This window comes from Mirounga angustirostris, unplaced genomic scaffold (genome assembly GCF_029215605.1).
Source record: "Mirounga angustirostris isolate CCGP_5_RB_7025 unplaced genomic scaffold, mMirAng1.0.hap1 SCAF_4, whole genome shotgun sequence".
Taxonomy (NCBI): domain Eukaryota; kingdom Metazoa; phylum Chordata; class Mammalia; order Carnivora; family Phocidae; genus Mirounga; species Mirounga angustirostris.
In genome coordinates, this window is record NW_026991712.1 from 182,353,219 (window position 1) to 182,374,397 (window position 21,179).

At 61.0% G+C, this 21,179-nt stretch overlaps 1 protein-coding gene across 3 annotated transcripts in view; it reads left to right on the top strand.

The window, feature by feature from the left end:
• The window catches only part of CASZ1 (castor zinc finger 1), a 145,981-nt gene that overhangs the window by 104,569 nt on the left and 20,233 nt on the right, over positions 1-21,179 (top strand). For all 3 annotated transcript variants that reach the window (XM_064589940.1, XM_064589941.1, XM_045898719.2), the window contains 3 exons: positions 14,429-14,905; positions 17,969-18,803; positions 19,799-19,867. In XM_064589940.1, the coding sequence (XP_064446010.1) occupies positions 14,429-14,905; positions 17,969-18,803; positions 19,799-19,867 (1,381 nt within the window). The remainder of the gene's footprint in view (positions 1-14,428; positions 14,906-17,968; positions 18,804-19,798; positions 19,868-21,179) is intronic.

Sequence of the window (21,179 nt, forward strand, 5' to 3'; positions counted from 1 at the left end):
TACTGTAATCCCTACATCCTGTTGCAGATCCTTAATCAGCTGGAGCCCAGGTTGGGCGGACCCTGTGGTGACACTCAGGGCTGTAGGATGGAAAACCTGAAGTGGAGCTTCCGGAGTTGGGGTTGGGGGCTGCGAGGAGGAGGCAGGTGGAGGGGAGGAGAAGAGAGCCCGTGCAGGCACAGGATGTGGACAGAGCCCAGAACCGCCACCCACCCAACCCAGGCTGGGGGTGGAGGAGCAGCTGTTGCAGGCTGGGAACCAGGGATGTGAGAGGACGAGGAGGGGCCCACGTGGGGCCCCCTGGAGAACACCAGAGTCTGTGGGGGCTGCCCACGTTGCCTGTTAGCACCATTGAGACAGCTGGCCCTGGAGTCGCTCAGATAGTGAGCAAGGACTCCAGCTGGGAAACAGCAGAGAGGGGGGACCCTGGGTGCTGTGGGTTCCAGGGGTCTACACCGACCTGGGCCCAAGTGCAAGACGGGAAGGGCTCCTGCCCTGCTAGGAGCTCTGCTTCCTGAGGAGGGCTGAGGCAGGGGACTCGCAACTGTCCTGCTAGGGGCTTGGGCAGCCAGGGGATTGAGCTCCTGGGGGGGAGCAGCAGGGGCCCCTGAGCAGGAAAGCAGGCTCCCAGGATTGGCCATTCCCTTCAGCCAGGAGCAGCGGGCCCTGGTCGTCCAGCCTGGCTCCACAGTCCCTGCATGAGTCAGGGGAAGGGTTGGGGACAGGGTGGGGGGGGTCCTGGACCTCAACTCCATGTCCCCCAGGAGCAGTGGTGGAGCAGGATGGGGGGCAATGCCCAGGCCAGAGACAGCCATGGAGCGCAGGCCAGGAGTGGGCTGGCAGGCAGACGGGCGTCTGTCCTGCCAGGGGCCCAGGCTGGCTATGCAGACAGCTTCTTTTCTATATGGAAATGAAGAATTTAGGCTAATGGAGCTCAACCATCTCTAATTTTGCGATGGCAGGAGGATTTTGATTGAAAGTAATTAAGCAAGCTAGCTGTAAAATTAATTAAAGCAAAAGGGGGGGATTTTTTATTGGATTGGATAGCGATATAGCGTCTGTCAGGCGGGGGACGGATGGGGGTGACCTGAATCCTCTGCCCTCCCCCCTCCCACTCGGGACGTTTATGTCACTTTAATCTCCTTACAGCGGCTGCTGTGCATTTGTTTGAAATAATCAAGGAAATATGGTCAGAAATTGTCAGCTTTCAGATCTAATTTACCTGACGGCCCCTGCGCGAGCTGGCGCGGCCCAGGGAGCGAGCGTGCGTGAGCGGGCGGGGGAGCCTGAGTGGGCACAGAGGACACCAGGCTCTCCAGCCCCCTCCCCAGCCCCAGGCCCCCTCCCAGGGCAAAGGGAGGGGCTCCCCAGGCCTGTGGACACCTCCCCAGACAGGCCCCCGCCCCACCCACCTGCTGCCTCCCCCTCGTGCTGTAACCAGCTTTGGGTTTAGGGCCATAGGATCAGGGAGGTGACGGTAATTCCTTACTCCAGATGGCTGACAACTGCTAAACCCCTCCACCAGGGCCACAGTTTTAAAAATACTCTTAACTTAGTCCCCTCATGTCGTTGGCAGCCTTAGCAAGGGGATTGTGGAGATGGGCTGTGGGGAGGGTGGGATGGCAGCGTCCACCATCACACCCCTCTGCCACCTGCTGCCATCCCCACCTTCTTTCCCGGGGCTGCCTCTCTCCCAGGCCCTTCCTCTAAATCCCAGAATGGTGCTTTGCCCTGTTTTCCCCTTCACAGCACAACTCACAAGTTCTGGGGGTCTCAGTCTCTGCAAGAGGAAGGTCCCCTCCCTCGAACACGCATGCTCCCACGCTCCACCCAGGCAGGCTGTCCCTCATATGGCCACCCACCCCCATATCCTGCCCCTTTTCCAGTGGGTAAGCCAGGCCACAGACTCTCCTTGTGCTTCCCTTGGGTGCTGGGAGCCTGAATTTCAGGCCCTGCACCCTGAAAGTGTTGGCTCAGAGCCATTTGGGGTTCTTGCCCAGGTGGGCCAGTGTGGGGTTGAAGCTTTTCCAGCAGGGAACCCTTGTGGGATTTGGGGCCAGTGGGCCCTGGAGCAGTCTACAAGGGCTGCAGAAAGTTCCCCTTTAAAGCACAAATGTGTAGCAATTTGATCTGCTGGTCATGAGAGGGCCCAGGTAGGGGGTTGAGGCTCCGGATTTGTCTGGTCCTGACGAGTGAGTGACATGGGCTTCTGAGGAGTCTCTCAACCTCCTGGGCCTCAGTTCCCTTCCAGTTCTAAAGTTCTATGCAAATCTAGGACAACCTGTGCTCTGATTGCTGCCACCCTTGGGAGCTCCTTGTCCAGCCAGAGCTCCTTGCCATGCCCCTGGGACAGAGGAGAAGGTGGAGGGTTCTAGAAACAGAGCAGATTAGGATGAGCAGCCTGCTCCCAGTTTGCCCACATTACAGCACACCTGTTAGAAGCTCTCTGTCCCCACCTGCCCTCCTTCCATCAGTCCTTATCCTAACCCTGAGTGTGTCTCCCCACTCCCACCCCAGCTTTGGTGCTGGGTGACTCGGGGGGAGGGGAGGCCTCCTCCAGCAGCAAGGGGGGTTGAGCCCCTGACTTCCTTCCAGGCTGGCTCTTGAGCAGAGCCTCTGGGGGATTGGGAAGCATCGCCTGCCCCCTTCTTGAGCTCTCTCTGCCTGATCCTCCACTCTCTTCGCACCATGAATCACTCATCTTGGGGCAGGGGGTGGAGCCCCAAAGCGCTCTGCCCAGGAAAGAGTGGGAGGAGAGCCCTTCTCCTACTGGCTCTTCTCCACTCTTCAGGGCAAAGTTCTTTGTGCCTAGAGCCCAGGCGGCACTGTGGTCATTTGGGCCCAGCACTCCCCTGGCTGTGCCTGCAGGAACTTGGTGAGAGGCAGGGGCATGGCCAGGCACCGTGGGGGCCAGCCAGAGCCAGAGTCCCTGCCCTTTGTGCCCACCAGCTGCCCAGGAACCAGATCCCAGGAGACACAGGGCTAAGAGAGCATATCTGGCCCTAGCGCCTCACCTCCACGTGTGGCTGTCAGCTGCTCACGTCAGTCCCTGCAGCTGAGATGTGGAAGAACCAGCCTGGGAGCCAGCACCAGGGACCCAGCAGAGCTGCTCTCCCTGGGCCAGGGGCCGGATTCTGGGCTCGATGCTAGTCCAGGCTGCGGGTGGCGGGCACCAAGGTGGAGAGAGACTACAGCAGAACTCAGATGCCCACTCGGGCCTGGGCAGGTTGGTGCACTGAGGCACAGGGATGTGGAGAAGGCCAAGAGAAGGGTGAAGAGTGCTCTTAGGGTCCTCATGGTGTCCCCAAGTTGGCCTTTTGCTCTGCCCTTGTGGGAAGCACCTGAACTGGGGGTGCTGTCCCCCAAACTGCTTTGGGAATGAATCCTATGCAGTGAGGAGAGAGCTTTGTGCAGTGGCTTCTCTTGGAAGGACAGGCACAGGTAGTGGGCAGGCGAGGTCCACAAGACTGGCCACGGGCTCTGAGATTGTAAGGTCAGAGAGAGAGAGAGCCCCCGACAACATAGTCCCAGACAGCCCAAGGAGTCTGGGAGAGAGATGAAGGGAGGGTATTTGGGGGCTGCTAAGTCTGAGGCCCACCCAGGAGTACCTGGTGCCCATCACCTGGCTGGGGTTTGAGAACACACATGCATTGTGGCCTCCAAGGGTTCCCGCCCACCCTTCCTCCTCAGCCCCCAAGGCTTTAGGAAAAAGCAAAGCGTGCTGGCCTTGTCCAAGTGGAGCCCTCCTCTTTCCGGGGCTCCTCCCTGGCTCTTTGCCATCCCCTACAGCCAGGTGTCTGAGCCTCTAGGTGGAGCTTGTGCAGGGAGAACCAGAGAGGGTGAAGGATGACTGGCTCGGCCTTGGACCAGCCCTCCAGGCCTGGCTCCCTGAGGCCCTTTGTGAGTGAGGAGAACTCCCACCAGCGGGGGCCCACCCTGGCCTAGCTAGCCCCGTGCTTCCTCTCTTTAGGTGGGGCCCAGCATGAGTGGGGCTGGCTAATCTCCCCGCCACTGAGGGCAGAGAGGAGGGTCTGTCCTCTGAGTCCTTGCTCGTGCTTCCTAGTGTCCAGTAGCTTCAGGAGAGTTCTCAGGGGTATGTGGTGCCCCAGCCACAGGAGCTGGGAGAGGTACCTGCCCAACTGGGAGAGGAGCCCAGAGTGGCTGGGGTCCAGCCCCGGGAATCATTCACGGCGGGGTCTGGCGATGCCCACGGTGCTCCCCCAGCCAGGGCCGTGCTGGAGTTGGCTGGATGTGACCAAGGCAGCGGGCTCCCGGAAGTGCCCGGGGCCAGGCTGGGCTCTGGCCTGGCAAAGCCTCCGCCACCCGGCTCGGCGGTTTCCTGCCGGCGTCAGGCCTTCTCTCCTGCTCCCGTGGCACCCACCCCGCTCCTCCGGATCCTGGGGGGTGGGGTGGTGGCTGGTGGCGCCCCGCACAGCCCCGCGCCAGCCTCCCAAGCCCCTCTTCCCCTCCCTCCAGCCTGGCCCCGCTTCCTCACCCTTCAGGCCTGAAGCCTCTCTGGCCCAGTCCCGGCCCCGTCCTCCGGCCCCCCTGGCTTCACAGTCGCATTTGGCTGCCAGCACAGGGTACTGCAAAACTGCTGGCACTGCCAAAACCCTGTGTGCGCTATGACTCCCCAAACATCCCTTTATTTTTATTGTTCTGTTAATTACTGTTTAAACTTTAATAAGTCACTTCGTCAGGAGGGGGGACCTGCCGTGAGCTTTTCTGTGCAAACACGGGCCCGGGAGTGACTCGGGTGTAATATAACCCTTTATGCGATGTGGGAATGTTTAGATTGTAACAGAAACTTGTTATTTTAATGACAGTTGGGGGGGAATCTGAACATGGAAGGGGGAGGGTGGGCTCCCCTTGGGTCCCCACCGAGGGCTGGGTGGCCTGGCGACAGCAGGGGTGCTCCCTTGCTGCTCCGAGGACGCCAAGAGTCAGGCCCGCCCAGAGGGGGGTGCCTCCCAAGAGACGCTCGAGGGCAGGAGAACACTCAGGTCTCAGAGGCCTAGACAGCTGAGGGTCCCAGGAGAAAGGGGGGCTTTGGGGGTTGGGAAAAGCAGGAGGACCCAGAGTTCCTAGATCTCGGGGAGGCTGGACTCCCTTCCCTGCCCCCCACGCCCGGTCTGGGAGGGAGCAGCCCTTCCCCCTCCCAAGGCAGGGACCCTGCCCACAGTCACCATCCAGTAGAGGGGCAGGCCCCACGTGCTCCGAGGTGCTGTGCCAGACATGTCACTCGATTCCATCCTTTCAACAGCCCTGTTTCAGATGAGGACACTGAGGCCCAGGGCAGAGACCAAACTTCCTTAGAAGTGGCAAGCTTTAAGAGGAAGATCCAAGTTTCTAATGTTGATTTGTCTGATCTGGGTGCTGTCAAAATCCCAGTGCCCGAGCGTGGATGCTATGGGAGGGCCAGGCACTGTCCCTCGATGGCAAGGCAGGGAAAGGCTCCAGGCGCTGTGCTGGGAACCAGGATCATCCCCCTCGGCCCTTGGGCAGGGCTCACCCCTTGAGTCCCCCCTCCTGCTCCTCATCAGGAGGAAGGGCTGCAAGGTGAAGGGGACATGGAAGTAAGGGTCGTCCCCAAGCCTGGGCATAGGACACTTGCCCTCTTCCTCAAAAGACCTGGCTCCATCTCAGGGAGTTGGGGTTCAGGCCTAGGGTAGGGGTGATGGTAGCCAGGTCTCGCTCCAGTGCCCTATCTCACTCCAGTGTCCCCCATCCTCTATACCTAGAGGCACTCCTGTCCCAGACCCCTTTCCAGAGCAGGTGATACCTGGACAGGGAGCCTTTCTCCAGCATCTGTGGGTCTCCTTCTGGAGCCTGAGGGCGTCTGGGCCTGGTTCCCTACTTTGTCTTCACTCAGTCCCTCCGCCTGTCCATCCATTCATCCATCCATTCACAGCGCTGAGCTTCTGCTCTGTGCCAGCACTGGGTGGCAGAAGGGCACGGGCCCCATGCTTGCCCTCGAGGGCCCATGCCTAGTGGGGCAGTGAAGAGGTGTGGGGGGAGAGCACAACAAGGGGGACTGTCCCCTGGCCTGCGCAGGTGCTCTCAGCCAGCCAAGGCAGAGACCCTTGCCCTCCCTCCACTCTCTCCCCTCCCTCTGCAAGCTATGCCCACGGGGGCCCCTCCCCAACCCTCCAGTGGGCAGGGCCAGAGGTTCAGGACCCTGGCTCCCTGGAGCTGGAGGCCAGAGCCCCCCAGATGGCAGCGGCGTGGGTCACGAATCGCTGAGGTTTTCCTTTTCTGAGCAGCGCGTTTCCCTAAATTGTCTTTGACTGCGTGCATGGGTAATGAAAGTTTATGCCCTTGTTAGAAGGACAGGCGGCCAGTTCCAGTTAGAACTGGGGCTGTCTCCCTGCCAGCCCCCCCGCAGCCCCCCTCCCCAGCAGCAGAGGGAGCAGGAGCACAAGTGTGTGTGTGCGTGTGTGTGCCCGCGCGTGCACGCGCACACACACGCACACACACACCCCTCCCTGGTGGATAAGAAGGCTGTTAGGGGAAGGGAGAGGGGACAAGGAAAAAAAGAAAAAAATTTCCATATTTGTGTAAGTTGCTTTAAAAGCATTTTATCATGTCATAAAAAAGGGAAAGTACTCTCAGAAATTGATCCTCTCCGCCAGCCCATTGGACAGAAGGACGTTGGGATGTTAATGGCCATCCTGCTCCAGGGTGGCTTATTAAAAAATTTATACATAAATGCTTAAAATTGCATAAATTATTTAAAAAAACCCAACAAAGTAAGCAATTTGAATTCCCTCTTTTCCTCCCCTTCGCTTGGTCCCCCTTCTGCGACCCCCCCTTTTCCGGCCCCTCAGCGTGGTCCTCCCGTTCCCGGGCCCCCCATCCCCCTCCTCGGGGCTCCCCTCCTGCTTCCTTCACTTCCCACCGCACCCCAGCCCCGTCCGCCCTGCCCTCCCCTGGGCTTTCCCAGCCTCACCCACAAATTAACGGAACAGCCGGCCCACCACCAAACACTCACATGCACACGCACTAATAAAAACACCACTAATAATGCCCCAAATCGCGAAATTAAATATTAAGGCCAGAGGAGGCGGACGTGGAGCGGAGCCGGCTGCCACCGTAGCCGAACTTGGAGCTGATGAGTGTGTCTCTCACAGGCGTGGAATGTCACCCACACATCCCGGAGACTGGAGTGGGGAGTTTTATGATGGTTTTTCATTGATTTGTTTCCCCAGCGCAGCTGCCGACCTCTATTGAGGGACAAACATAATCAGCACTGACGCAAATTAGATGGTTATTCGTTTTGAAAATTGACAGAAAAACAATAAAAAAGATGAAATGCTCCCAAATCAATAGATATAATGAAATTCAAATAATCCGAGAGATGAGGTCTCCATGGCAACTGATAATGTGGAAAAGAAAACAATTTAATAAAGGACAGACACACTTTGAAAACAGATTGGGCCCAGGGAGGGGGGCGGGCTGGCGGGCGGAGGGCTGGAGCGGGCGGGCTGGCGAGTGAAGGATCACTGTCCGTCCCAAGGACACCCGCCATAATTAAGCGAGGCTTTCGGCCCCAGAAAGTGCAGATTCAGGTTTTAATACACAAAATTATTTCAGGAGCAGTGAATCGGAAAGTCGTTTGTAATGACCTTCCTGAGAGGCCCGGGCGCGGGGCATGTTGGAGGCTGGGCGGCCGGGCCGGCTGAGTTATGGCATATTTGTGTTTTTATAGTGCGAAGGGGAGGGGGTGGGGGGGAGGGGGGGAGAAGGTTAAACAGTATTTACAGCTCAGTTGTTTTCAGAGAGGAAAGAGAAATAGAGTTCACGGGAGATGCAGCGGGCAGGCAGGCGGGTGAGCCGGGAGGCCTCCGGGGCGAGGTGGGAGAGGTGGGCCCTGGGCGGGCCATCCCCCCTCAGGCTGCCTTGCCTGGCCTTGGGGATCCACAGAGGAGGCCAGGAGAGGCCTCTCCCACTCCGCTGCCTGGTATGGCCCAACTAGTGGGTCCTTCCAGGTCCGGGGCCTCTCTGGGTGATGGGGGTGGGGACCTGTGTCCAAGCTGCGTGCACATCCGGCCACACCTACTGGAGTAAAAAGGTGGGGCATCCCTGTGGACAGGTGGCTCTGGGCGCTCACCTAGCCTGGGCACCTTCCGAGGCCGCTGGTCACTCCTTCAGATGGTGCCACCCTTCTTGAGTCCTGTGCTGTGTCGGGGGCGGGCCCGGCCTTGGGTGGCCTCGGCTGGCGAGGACCTGGGACCACAGCGTGCCCCTCTGCGGTGGCCTGCGAGTGCCGGCCTCCCTGGCACTTTCCATGGCTCCACCTCCCCGCTGAGTGCTTACCTTGGGCACACAAAAGGGGAAAGCTCGGCCCTTTGGGTTTACAGAGGCAGGGGCCACAGAGAGTGGAGGGGACCAAGAGCAGAGCCCCTCCCGGGCCCTCCAGAGCCACTTGCCCGGGGAACGCAGCTCAGGCGTGAGCGCCCAGCCCTGGGGGGGGCCCATGGGAGGCTCCCTGCCCTCGGGCTCTGACTCCCTTTTCAGCCACAGGAGCCCTGTTTGTGCTCTGTTATCATGACCACACACGGCACGCTCAGTTTCCGGGCCACTCCACATGTGCACGTGTGACTTCTAATAATATTGTACAAATACGGAGACGCCCGAGTGTGTGCGCGCGTGCACGGTCTGTGTGTGCGCCGTGTGTGTGTTTTAAATCTCCCCTGGGTGGTAGCTCTTTTTTTCTCCCCTTCCTGTTTGGCTGTGACCTGGGGGAGATTGATAGCCAGCCTGTGCGGTGGATGCTAACAGTTCCCCTGATTTATAGAGTTACTTACGCTAAGTGAGGCCACTTAGACGCGTCTGGATAGTAAACCTTTTAACTGGACTAAAAAATCATAATAAATAAATAAACAAAGGGGGGCAAGTAGGACCTGGTGGCCAGGGCCCCCCCACTTCCTGCCTTAGCGCTGTTGGGGACCAGGGGGCCTGGCTGAGAGCCCTGGGGAGCAGTGGCCCTGCTCTCACCCGCAAAAGCTGGGCGGCCCTTCTGTTCTGAGCTGGAGGTGGGCTCTGGCCCAAGAGAGGAGGACACCCTCTCCTAGAGGACAGGTGCTGGCTGGGGGAGGGAGTCAGTGCTGAAGAAGGTAATAGGGCAGCAAACTGGGCTAGCCGTGGGGGCGAGGAGAGAGGTGGGAGGGATGGTCAGGGAGCTTGGGGGAAGCAGGGGATGGGGCACCTGTCTCTAGGGGGACCCTTCCTGGCTCCCCAGCCTCGCTGCCCCTGTGGCACCTGGACCTTTCACCACAGTGATGGTGCTTGTAATGATGTGAATGTTGCCCCCTTGTCTAAGTCTGAGCTGGCTGTGGTAGCAGGAACCAGGACAGTCTGTCTTGCTCACGTCGTGTCCTGAGGATTAAGCCCAGGGCCTGGCCTGTAGAAGGAGTTCAGAGGGGGTGTTGAATGAACGTAGACACATCCCCCCCAAAACTGGGGTTTGTGGCCCGTCAAGTTCAAGTTCTTAGGGATGCAAGGGTGGAGGCTCCAACATTGCCACCACCCTGATTGGGAGGCTGTGGGAGGGGCATGTGGGGTGTTAGACCGTGACCTTGGACATCCGAGCCCCATGGGAGTCCCATTCCAGCACTGACTCTGGGTGACCGTGGGCAGTTACCAATCTCACCAGGCTCTGCTTCCTCGTCTGGAAATGGGGACAGGTCGGTCCCATCGTGTAATGGTTAGCACTCTGGACTCTGGAAATGGGGACAGGTCAAAAGCCTCATGGGACTGTTGGGGGCGGGTGATCACTGACGTGCCCAGTGCGATCTCTAGCACAGGAGGTATTCAGAGGGTCCCAGCTGCCCTATCACTCCGGGCTGTGGGCCCGTGGCCTGGCAGTGTCCGTGGCCCCTGAGCTGCCTGGCCGCAGGCAGGTGGGCCCTGGAGCATCCCCACCCCAGGGATGGGTGCCTGGCCCTTGCCTCCCCACCTCCTGATATACAGCGGGCGTTAGGCTGCCCAAAGGGGACACTGCATCCTTAGGAAGAAATATGTCCTCATTTTTCTTAAACACCGTTTCCACTGAGTGAAATGTTTAGAAGGGACGCACAGGGAGAACTTTATTTCCTACCAGGGAGTTCAGAGCCACCAGGCAGAGCCCATAAAGCACCCGGAGCCTGGTAGCTGACAGGCTGCCCGGCCCCGAAACACATTACTCACGAGTTTGGGGGGGTGCTGCCAGGCCTGCCCAGCCCCCAGGGACTGCCCCCCACACACACACACAGCAGGACAAGCAACTTGGAGAACCAGGCCATGGGCACTGGGCACCGGAGCTTCTCATCCCCTTGAGCACAGGCTGCCGCAGGTCAGGGGAGGGCCTGGCCCCAACCTGGCCGGGAGGTGGAGCCGTTCCAGCCACCCCCAACCCCTTAGTCCCCAGGGATCCGGGCCCAGGGGCCCAGGTGCAGCTGCTATAGGAGCCCCCCTGTCTCCCCCATAACTGGCAGGAGCCCTGGCCTCCTCAGCCTTTGGAGGGAATGATGAGATTCCTGCCATAACCGGCCCTTCTCCCGAGGCCCTCCCTTCATTTGATTTCTGAAGCTGGCTGATTTGAATATTTATAAATATCAGTAAATTATTTATTGTAGCAATCTGCTGCACCATTTCACCCATTGCAGTTAACACTTTAGGGGGCTCCGTGTTACGGGAACCAGGAGTGGGGGTGAGGAGGAGATGGGGCAGAGAGGCCTGGGACTTCCTACAGCCCACCCAGGAGCCTGAACTGGGGACGTGATGGCAGCCTCGGCGCCTTGCTGAGCCTGGGGCCTTTGTGAGCCCAGGCTCTGGGGTGTCTGCGCGGCTCCAGGATCAGTTGCCTCTTCTATCAAAGAAGGGATGAGGGCAGTCCCTGCTTCACTGGGTCACCGTGAGGCATATCGTGAGATAGTCCCCAGAAATGTGCATGGAAAGTCCGGTTTCTGCCCCACCTGCCTGCCGCCAGGATCCGCTCAGCTCACAGAGGAGGGCTGCTTGCAGGTGGGCTGGTGGAGTTTGGAGCACCGGGAGGGAAGGTTCAGACCCTGGGAGCTGATGCCGGGGGCGAGGGGGGGGGGGCGCGTTTGTTGCTGAGTAGGCAGCCTGCCCCCCAGCCAGGCCCCCCAGCCTCTCTGGTCTCCCCTCTCTCTTCAGGGCCAGGTGAGGTTTCCAGGTCTTGGGATCTTGTGCCTAGATGTGCACCACACCTGCTTGCTTGTCCCCCCCCCACTCAGGACTCAGCTGCCTTTTCTCAGGTCCTTGCTTGCCAGAACTCTCCCACCTTAAAGTCCTGTGGCCCTTTCACGGGGGGAGAGCCCGCCCGGGGCCGTGAGCTAACAAGGGGGAGAGCCAGGCTGTGCCCTGGGGCTGTGCCACCTCCTGAGGCTCACCCCACGGGGCCAGAGCTGCCGGGGCCAGAGGCTAGAGTCTGGGAGAGCCGCTGGGCTTGCTTCCTGCGTGCAGGTCCTGGCCGCTCCTTCCCCCAGGCCTGACTGGGCCCACCTCAGCGGCCTCGCCCCTTGCCTCCTTTCTGGAGCCTGTCCCTGAATAAGCAGTGCAGGAGTCCCCTCGCCTTCCCACCCTCCGGCCCAAGCCTGCCTCCTGGGCAGTATTGTTCCCAGAGGAAGTGTCCAGTGTAAATACAGCAGCGGGCAGGCTGGTGGCGGGAAGGAGATGAAAGGGGCAGTGACAGGGCCGGGGACGGATGGCTTCCTCCCATTGAGGCCTGGCCACGGCGTTTATATTTTAGGGAAGAAAGTCGGGGGAATGTTTACATGGACAGGAGCCTGGGGTCAGACCACGAGGGGGGTAGTCTGTATATCCCAGGGCCCTGAAGGAGGGGGAGGGGAGAAGGGCTCCGCGGAGTGGGCCGGAAGGCGGATGGACCTTAGCTCTTTCATACTCTCTACCGCTGCCCTAGCCTCTGCCTCCTGCCCTGCACCCCAGGCCCACACGCCTTCTCCACCTCTACCCCTGGGACCAGCAGTAGAGTCAGAGGGAGGGCAACATCTGGAAGGCAGGTGGGCTGGGGCAGAGCAGCATCTGGAGGGCAGGTGTGGGGGGTGTAGGCGGAGCAAAGGGGCCTGTGGGCTGGGGGTGGGCCCTGGGTGCACAGCTGCATCGCAGCTGGTGGGGGCCCAGGAGGGACCGAGCCAGGCACACGGCCGAGACCAGGGGAGGGTGGGCTGGACTGGGTGGGCCCAAGTGCCGGGAGGCTCCAGGATGGGTGGGAACCCAGGGAGGGGGTGTCACCAGCAGCAAGTGCAGCCCTGGGAGCTTCTGCTTCCCTCTTCCTTGGGATAAATATTTATAGATCCATTTGCTGTCTGCCATACACACTTGGCTGCTTACCTCCTGGTAAAAATAGAGCAGGCTCCCCTACTCCCCCCTTCCCTTCCCAACCAGGGTAGGGGACAGAGGGGGCCAGGTGAGGCCTGCTGCCTGTAGGTCTGTTGGAGGAAACTTGGTGTCGTGCAGCCTGGCGGCTGGCCCAGCAGTTGGGTGGGATGGTGTGACTAGGGGACCCATGTCAGTGCTTGGAGACTTGGGCATGGGCAGCATGGACTTGGAGATCTGGGTGAACTTGGGGAGAGCGGGCCCTTGGCCTGGGCAAGGGTGGGGCCCAGCAGAGCCAGGGCCCCAGGACTGGGAGGACTGGTGTGAGCCAAGCAGAGCCTTTTCTGGCCGTGAACACTACCTAGCCTGGTCTCGGTCACTGGGCCCCCAGGGCCCCAGGCCATATGCCCTGGCGGCCGGCTTCAGAGCAGGTCTGGGGCTGCTGGGCATTATGCAACCACCCGGGTGCACAAGCCGAGTCTCATGGAACAGGGTCCCTGGGCAGGGGCCCAGGTGTGGTCATCCTGTCTGAGCATGCCTCTCAGGGGGCTTCCAGGTGTGGGGGTTTTTAGGGCATTGACACATTATAGGGAAGCCCCTTCTGCCCATGGCCCTGGGAGCGGAGCCCCTGCCCTCACTCAGCCTTTTGACCATTGTGGGTGGAGACTCAGACATGCCCATTCCTCCGCTGAGGGACACGCGAGGGAGCCCTGCCACTGAGAGACTCCAGTGGGGCTCCCTGTGCCCAAAGCCAGTGTGGGCTGAGCCTGTGTGCCCAGCCCACCACAGGGTCTGGCCCACAACAGGAGTTGACTAAATGGACGGATGGAAGGGTGGAGGACAGACAGACAGATACACAAACATGTATATGTGTGTCCACCCTTGGCCTTTGTGGCAGGTCCCAGGCTGTGTGGTGAGGGGACTTGCCGTGCGCCATCCCCCCCACCCCGGACCCTGGGCGCCCCGCTCAGCAGCCGTGAGGAAGGTGGCGAGGCCTCGGGCAGCCTTAGTTAGAGTTTCTGTCGAGCTGTCATGTGCAGGCATTCGGCACTGCAACCGCAGCTTTTGGGCTCTCTGTTGGGGATCTGAGGAATCCCAGCCTGCTCCAGCTGTGGCTTCTCCAGGCGGGGACGTGGGCTTCCCGGAATCAGCCAGGTCTACGAGGGCCGCGGGAGCTGGCCGAGGCCGAGAAGGCAGAGTGAGATCCCCAGACGGGGATGAGCGGTTCTTGGAGGGACTATCAGGAGTTCTGTCCTTGAATGGCCCTCACTGAGGCTTGAGGAAAGGAAATGGCCAGAGAATTCGAGCGGGTCTGTGAAGGGGAGGGGAGGGAGGAAAGACAGAGGCCTTCAGAGGGCCCTGGGTGGCTGGGGGGAGAAGGAAGGGGTCTTGGGGCTCTCCAGTGAGCAGAGGTAGGAGTCCGGTGGGGCCCAGGGACCAGGTCTGGTAGAGGAGCTGCCAGAGAAGAGATGCTCAGGTGGGGAAGGGTGCCAGCCCCTTGTGGCTGGGACAGGAAGGCAGGAGGTTGGTGCGGGCTGCTCCCTGGCTCTCGGCAGTCTCCTCCCTGTGCGGCAGGCCATGGAGGGGGGCGGGGTGGCAGATGCTCCCAAGATGCTGTCACTTACCAGTGTTACCCAGTGCCCAGCCCCTCAGCCGGCGTGCGTGCCTCGGTATCCTTGCGTGTCAGAGGACACACCGCCTCCTCAATCTGGGGTCATGTGTGGCCTGCCTGTCAGAAGAGGAATTGAGAGCCAAGCAAGTGTAGGAAATGCTTCCAGAAACCAGGTGCTGAGGAGAAGCCTGCCCCTGGTGTTTGAAGATCACCCATTAGGATGTTCATTTACAAACAAGCCCTCCTTGAACCACCTAGTACAGGCCCGCCCCGGTGCCCAGCTCTGGGGACGGAGCGCCGGGTGAGCTGGGCCCCTGGAGCTCCGGGTCCGGTGAAGGGCCCAAGGCCCCGCCAGCCAGGCTCAGGGCAGTGTGGGGAAGGCGGAGGATTGGGAAGACATGGGGCCTGGGGGCTGCCAAGGGCGGGGGGACCGAGTCCAGCATGCGCCCGCCCCTGACCTCTCCGTCCGCCCCACAGCTGAAGGCACCCGGTGCACCGACCCGCCCGCAGGCAAGCCCGCGATGGCGGCCAAGCGCAAAGGCGGCCTGAAGCTCAATGCCATCTGTGCCAAGCTGAGCCGCCAGGTGGTGGTGGAGAAGGGGGCGGAGGCGGGCCCCCAGGCCGAGGGCAGCCCACTGCGGCCGCGGGACCGAGAGGCCGGTGTGGCCCGGGGCGCCCGCAGCGAGGAAGACAAGAGGCGGGCGGTGATCGAGAAGTGGGTCAACGGCGAGTACAGCGAGGAGCCCGCGCCCGCGCTGGGCCTGGGACGGATCGGCCGCGAGGGCCTGGAGCTGCCCCCCGAGGGCGTCTACATGGTGCAGCCCCAGGGCTGCAGCGATGAGGAGGACCACGGTGAAGAGCCCCCCAAGGATGGCAGTGGTGTTGCAGGCGAGAAGGAGCCTGATGGGGCAGCCTCCAAGGACAACAGCGGCCCCGGTGCCAAGCAGGCTTCAGGTAGGTGTCTGAGCCCCAGACGGATGGATGGATGGAAGGATGGCATGATCCCGTCGGGGGGGAGTAGGGGGTCCGCGGAGCCTGCCGCCTTCCCCCTGTGTGCTCCCCTTACCGGTACCTCATTCTGCCCCGCCAGTTCTCCTGACATGGGGGCCTAGGGCCAAGGTAGTGGCCAGAACGGGAGACTTGCTCGGGGGGGGAGAGAAGCTTCCCAGGGTGAGCCGGGTGGGGGGCGGCCGTGGGCACAGTGGTGTCTGATGGCTGCAGGGACGCAGGACAGAGGACAGACTGTTGGACTGTCTCTCCACACCTGCACAGAGGAGCCTGCAGGGGCAGGGCTGCTCAGCTCCAGGATAGGCCTGCTCTCCCACCCTCCCCTGCCCTCTCCCGAAAGCCTTACCCTCACCAGGGACACTGGCTATCCCAGGCAGGACCTCTCAGGGGTGAGGCCCAGGGCCACAGGATGGCCCCACCCGGCCCAGCCTGCATGTCCCATCATACCCACCTGCCCGGGACGCGCTCCTCTGGCTCACCTCTTTCCTGTGCACGAGATGGCTAAGGCCCACCTTTTGGGCTCTCTTTGTCCTTACAACTCAGAGCAGCCCCAAGCTCCTTCCCCTCCAGGGAGGGAGGGCCTGCAGTTTCGGGTGGAAGGGGGTCACCACCGCTAGGATGGAACCCCAGGTCTGGGGTTTTTTTCTCCCGCTCCCAGCCTCCTTCTCAGGCCTGTGCGTGGTGCCCCGAGCCTCCCCTGCCTGCTCCCCGATCCCCTTCCCCCTGCAGCGAGGGGCGCATCTCCTCCCTGCGCGGGGAGCCCTGCGCAGCTACATAATTATGCATATAAGATATAAACAGAGCTGTTTAATTATCCTTCGCCACATCAGTGACAGAGTAATTAACAAACATTGCAAGATCAATGAGGAAAAGTGTGACCTTCAGTTTCCTCTGATAGGAAAAGCCCTTGCCGTTCCCAGACACAAGGTGATTGTGCTGAGCCAGAGGAGAGGGAGGGACAGGGACAAGGGCCGCTGTCCCATCGGGGCCCCAGCCCCTCCCAGGCCCAGCTCTGCCCTGGCTCCTGATTCTCTCAGCCCAAGTGGGGAGCTGGGACCGTAGAGGTAGGCCTGGAACTGCCAGTGGCCTCATGACCCAGGCATCGCTCCTCCTCGGGTTGGAGGCCCCATGGGACTGCAGTCTGACACCCGGGGCAGCCTGCTCAGCCCGGGCCACCAGAGAGAACCAGTTGGAGCCCTATCCGCCCACCGGGCTCGGGCCACCTTCTCTGGGCCTGGGGACTCAGGAATGCAGGCCTCTGGGCTGCCCCAGACCCCTGCCGGGCCCCCTCCCTCCGCTAAGCTGCCTGCCCTTCAAAGCCTTCTGTCTCTCTGCCATATATAGTGAGGGCTCAGCTGCCTCCTGCTATTTTTAGCCCCTTTCCCTGGTCCCTGAACCACTGAATCTAGCAGCCAGAGCCCACTCCTCCCAGGCTGGGCCCCCCCCACCCCACGTAGCTTGAGGTCAGGACAGTGGCCCACCGGCCACCCTGCCCCAGAGCCGTCTGTTGGCTCCTGGAGTCACTCTGCCCACCTTGGGGGCCAGGTGCTACCTGTGACTGTCCTCACACAGACCTGGTAGGTGGGGATGTGGGTTGGGAGGTGACCCCCATCGGCCGCCCTGCTGGGGTCCTGGGCCTCCCCTTCCTCAGCCGCGCCTTCCCCTGCTGTGCTGTTAGAACTTCCAGCCGGGCATCCCGTTGCTCCGAGTATGCCCGGCTTTGCGGGCTCAGACGAGAATGCAGGGAACGTGTGTGTCCCTGAGGCCCATGAGGGTCTCACCCTCCTATGTGCACCCGCCCCTGATTCAGGGCACAGCACATAGTAGGTGTTTAGCGAGTTTCTGCACAGGAACGAGCAGGTTTGGGTGAGCTGGAAGTCACACGTCTGCTGTGGTGGAAGGTGGCGTGTGCAGGGAGGCAGGTCTCCACAGGAAAAGCCCAGGCAGCCTAGGGTCAGCTTGCCCCCACCATCAGGAGACTCATCCTGGGGAGATGGCGCGTAGGATTTAGGGTGGTTTGTGTCCACGTGTGTGTGTCTTTGTGGAGCTGGGCAGGTAGCTGGGGGTGGGCGTGTGTGCACGCATGCACACGGGTGTTTGCTCATGTCCCTGTGGAGAAGTTGCCCCCACAGTGGGCACAGGCGGGGCCCACAGATGGGCCGTAGTCTGTCCGCTGCCAGGGCTGGCAGGCCCAACCTCTCAGGCCCAGACTCTCCTCGGGGGGACCACCCTCACACGCAAGCATGAGGATTGACAGGGGAGGTTCGTAGGACTCCCCACGTCATAAATCTTCACTGCAAAGAGCCCTGAGTGAGTCTGAGTAAACACATCCGCAGGGCACCTGCCCCCTCCGCCCTGTTGTCTGGGACCCTCAGCCACTGGGGGGCTGGTGGGAAGCCAAGAGGCCAGCTCCTGGGGAGGCTTGGGGCAAGCCCTCCACCTCCCAGGGATGAGGGGCTGTGTGTCCACTTGGGGGGTCTGGGAGAGTCCCCCAGGTGGGCTTACCCAGTCCCACCCCAACCCTGTCCCCAAGGGCTCCCTCACCTCCTGGGGTCCCTCCTGATGGCACGGCCGCTGCCCCACATCCTTACCTGTCCCCAGCCCCCATGTCACCCCACCCTGAGGAGCCAGGTTGGGATCTGGCCTTACTTCCAGTAAAGTGACTTCTCTTTCATATTAGGCCAAGGCGAGAGAGAGGAGACATTTATGAAACTTTGTTTAATGTACTGAAAAGCCATCGGCCAGAACATTTAGGAAATTGATTTTCCTGGCATTGATGAACTCGTTTTATTTTACCCCGGTATTAATTACTTTTTTTTAAAACAAATTAATTTAAGAGTCGTAAAACCTAACAAGTGAGCCAAATGTCCATAGATCATGTCGTGCTCCGCCCCCTCCCCACGCCAGCCTCCTCCTTCTGTGGGTGGGGGCTCGTGGGGAGGGGGTGCCCCCCATCCCTTGGCCACCCTGCTCTTTCCCAGAGGTGACTGGGCTCTCCCCGCACCACAGGAGAGGCCTCCTCGCTCCGGGACTACGCGGCTTCTACCATGACCGAGTTCCTCGGCATGTTTGGCTATGATGACCAGAACACGAGGGACGAGCTGGCCAGGAAGATCAGCTTCGAGAAGCTGCACGCGGGCTCCATCCCGGAGGTGGCCACCTCTTCCATGCTGCCCACCTCCGAGGATGCCCTCAGCAAGCGGGCACGCTTCTCCAAATACGAGGAGTACATCCGCAAGCTCAAGGCCGGCGAGCAGCTCTCCTGGCCAGCCCACAGCACCAAGGCCGAGGAGCGGGCGGGCAAGGAGGTGGCGGGGCCCCTGCCTGGCCTGAGGCTGCCCAGCAGCACAGCTCACCTGGAGACCAAGGCCACCATCCTGCCCCTGCCCTCACACAGCAGTGTCCCCATGCAGGGCCTAGTGGCCCGCGCCTCCAAGTACGACTTCTTCATCCAGAAACTGAAGACAGGCGAGAACTTGCGGCCCCAGAACGGTAGCACCTACAAGAAGCCATCCAAGTACGACCTGGAGAATGTCAAATACCTCCATCTCTTCAAGCCCGGGGAAGGCAGCCCCGACATGGGCGGGGCCATTGCCTTCAAGACGGGCAAGGTGGGGCGCCCCTCCAAGTATGACGTCCGCGCCATCCAGAAGCCGGGCCCTGCCAAGGTCCCGCCCACCCCCAGCCTGGCTCCTGCGCCCCTCCCCAGCGTGCCCAGTGCTCCCAGCGCCCCTGGGCCAGGGCCTGAGCCACCTGCCTCCCTGCCCTTCAACACTCCCGAGTACCTGAAGTCGACCTTCTCCAAAACAGACTCCATCACCACGGGGACCGTCTCCACTGTCAAGTAAGTCACGCCCCATCCTGAGCTCGGGACTCGAGTAGCCAGGAGGCCCACTTCTCTGCCTCTGAAGCCCATGCTTCTGCACACATCCACTCATCCCTTAGGCATATCTGCCACGCACACAGGTTAATACACACTCAGGTTCTCATACACGTGCTTGCACACACACACACATAATCGCTCATGCCCGGTTCCTGGGCCGGACATCTTGCGATGTGCACACTTGCTCTCACGTGTGCTCGTCTGCTAACAAGCACACCGGGGCCTACTGTGACCCCCATTTCCCAGTGACAGGCTTTCTCCACCTCAGATGCAGCCTTGGGGTTGGCTGGGGAAGCCCCAGTCCGGGTTAGGGGTTCTGGGCTCCAAACTGGTGGTCATGGCTCCCAGGCTCAAAGCCTGGGCTCTGGGGAAGGCAGCAAGAGAAGGCAGGAGTCTGGGGTGGGGGTGAGCCCACTCATTGCTAACCCCCGGGCAATGGTAAAATCCTCTGTGGATCAATTGTATGGGACTGGGAGACACCCTCCCACACCCTTGAGGCAGAGCCCACAACCTGGGAGCTGATCTAGGGAGTTGCCCACTGGCCTGGCGTGGGGGTTGGTTCTGACCAGCTAACCACACTTGGTTGGCACTGCTCTCGCCCCTTCCCCTGGGGTCTTCCCAGCATCCTCCTGACTCATGGTGTACAACGGGGGCCAGGCCCCAGCTTCTAAGGCTTCCTACACAGCTGGACTCCAGGTTGGGCCCACGACTGAGGTGGAGCCCTCCAGCCGGCCAGCTTGGGATGGTCCTGCCTTTGCCGGAGTTGGGCGAATTGAACCTGAGCCAAGTTTCTGCCAAAAGGGCTTTTCAGTCCCACCATGAGGGCCTCAGAACATGACAGAGCAAGAGAGGGAAGGGCCAGGGCCCCAGGGCAGGGAGCTGCCCCTTAGACACTCCTGGGGCATGAGGCTACCCCCTGTCCGCTCATCGGCTGTGCCCTGTGTGTCTCTCGCCAGGAACGGACTGCCCACAGATAAACCAGCTGTCACCGAAGATGTAAACATTTACCAGAAATATATTGCCAGGTAGGCCCCTGGGGAGGAGACGGCCATGGAGAAAAGGTGGGATGGTGCCAGGAACACCTAGGGACTGTGGGACCATAGGTCCATCTGACCGCCAGTGCCAAGGTGCCTGTGGCTTCCCCACCCTTGTGCACTCCTGCCCTCAAATTCCCCCAAGGGACTGCACCCCATCTCAGAGCCCCTGCCCCCTGATGTGGTCTGGGCCAGGGTGTCCGAAGGCCACGGGTGAGCCCAGAGCCCCACCGTCGCTTACATGGAGCCGTGGGTGGGACGCAGACCAGAGCTGAACCAGTGGGGATGAGAAGGGGGTGTGGGCGATGGTCCTCCCTGACCTGGCCTCAGTGTGCTCCCCGGGCCAGGCCTTGATCCTCAGCGCCCGACTCCAGACCCACTCCTGTACATTTCTAAGGCAGCGGGATGGGCAGGTAAAGAACCTTCGCCTTAACAGATTCCCCCAAATCAGGCCCTTCGCTGCCAGCACCCGATGGGGCAGCACGTAGCAGGGGCTGCGCCCCGGCCTCTGTCTTTCTGCTGATCTTCTAGGTTCTTCCCAACCCTCTCTGCCTTTTCAGCTTCTCTCCGTTCTATTATTATTATTATCATTATTATTAGGGCCTCAGCAGATGGCCCTTTTGGCAGCTTCAGCGTAAATATGTATTTGCAAATCGTTCTCCCCTCGTAAGGGCGTCTCCGTCTCTGTCCTGCAGTCTGAGGCCCGTCTCCTTCCCGCTGTCATTGTGGGCTCTCCCCCAGAGCAGCCTCCCCAGGGTAGCCGGCACCGAGACCGAGAGCCACACTGCGGCAGCCTCGGGGCCTAGAGAAGGCACGGGGTTTCCCGGGAGGCAGGCCGTGGCCGGGCAGCCGGGGGCTCCTGGCTGCCGAGTGGGCTGGAGAGTACACTCCCTGCTGCAGGAAGCCGAACAGATGCTGTGCTTTAAAAATTCATGACCCTGGGCTGTTTCAAGTGTCAGGAGAGCCCGGGACAGAGAGAGGCCTTAACACCTCTCAGCAGCTGGGCCCTCCCGGCCTGTAGCTGCAGCACCTGGCTTAGCCCTGGGTGGGGGGCCAGCAGCGGCCCCTGCAGGAAAGGCAGTCGGGCCACCGTGGGGGGCTCCTGCCCTCACCGCCTCATCCCATCCCATCCCAGGCGTCTTCCCGTGTCTCTGCTCTGACTTTCGACCTGCCCCGGCTTCTTCCTCCCCACCTTGGTGCCAGGTCTGTGCGCCTCCCTGGGCCCTCGTTCCCAGCGCAGGGGGCACAGGCCTGCAGTTCAGTGGCTCTGGGATTCCCAACAGGCGCGATCCCTCCGCCAGCT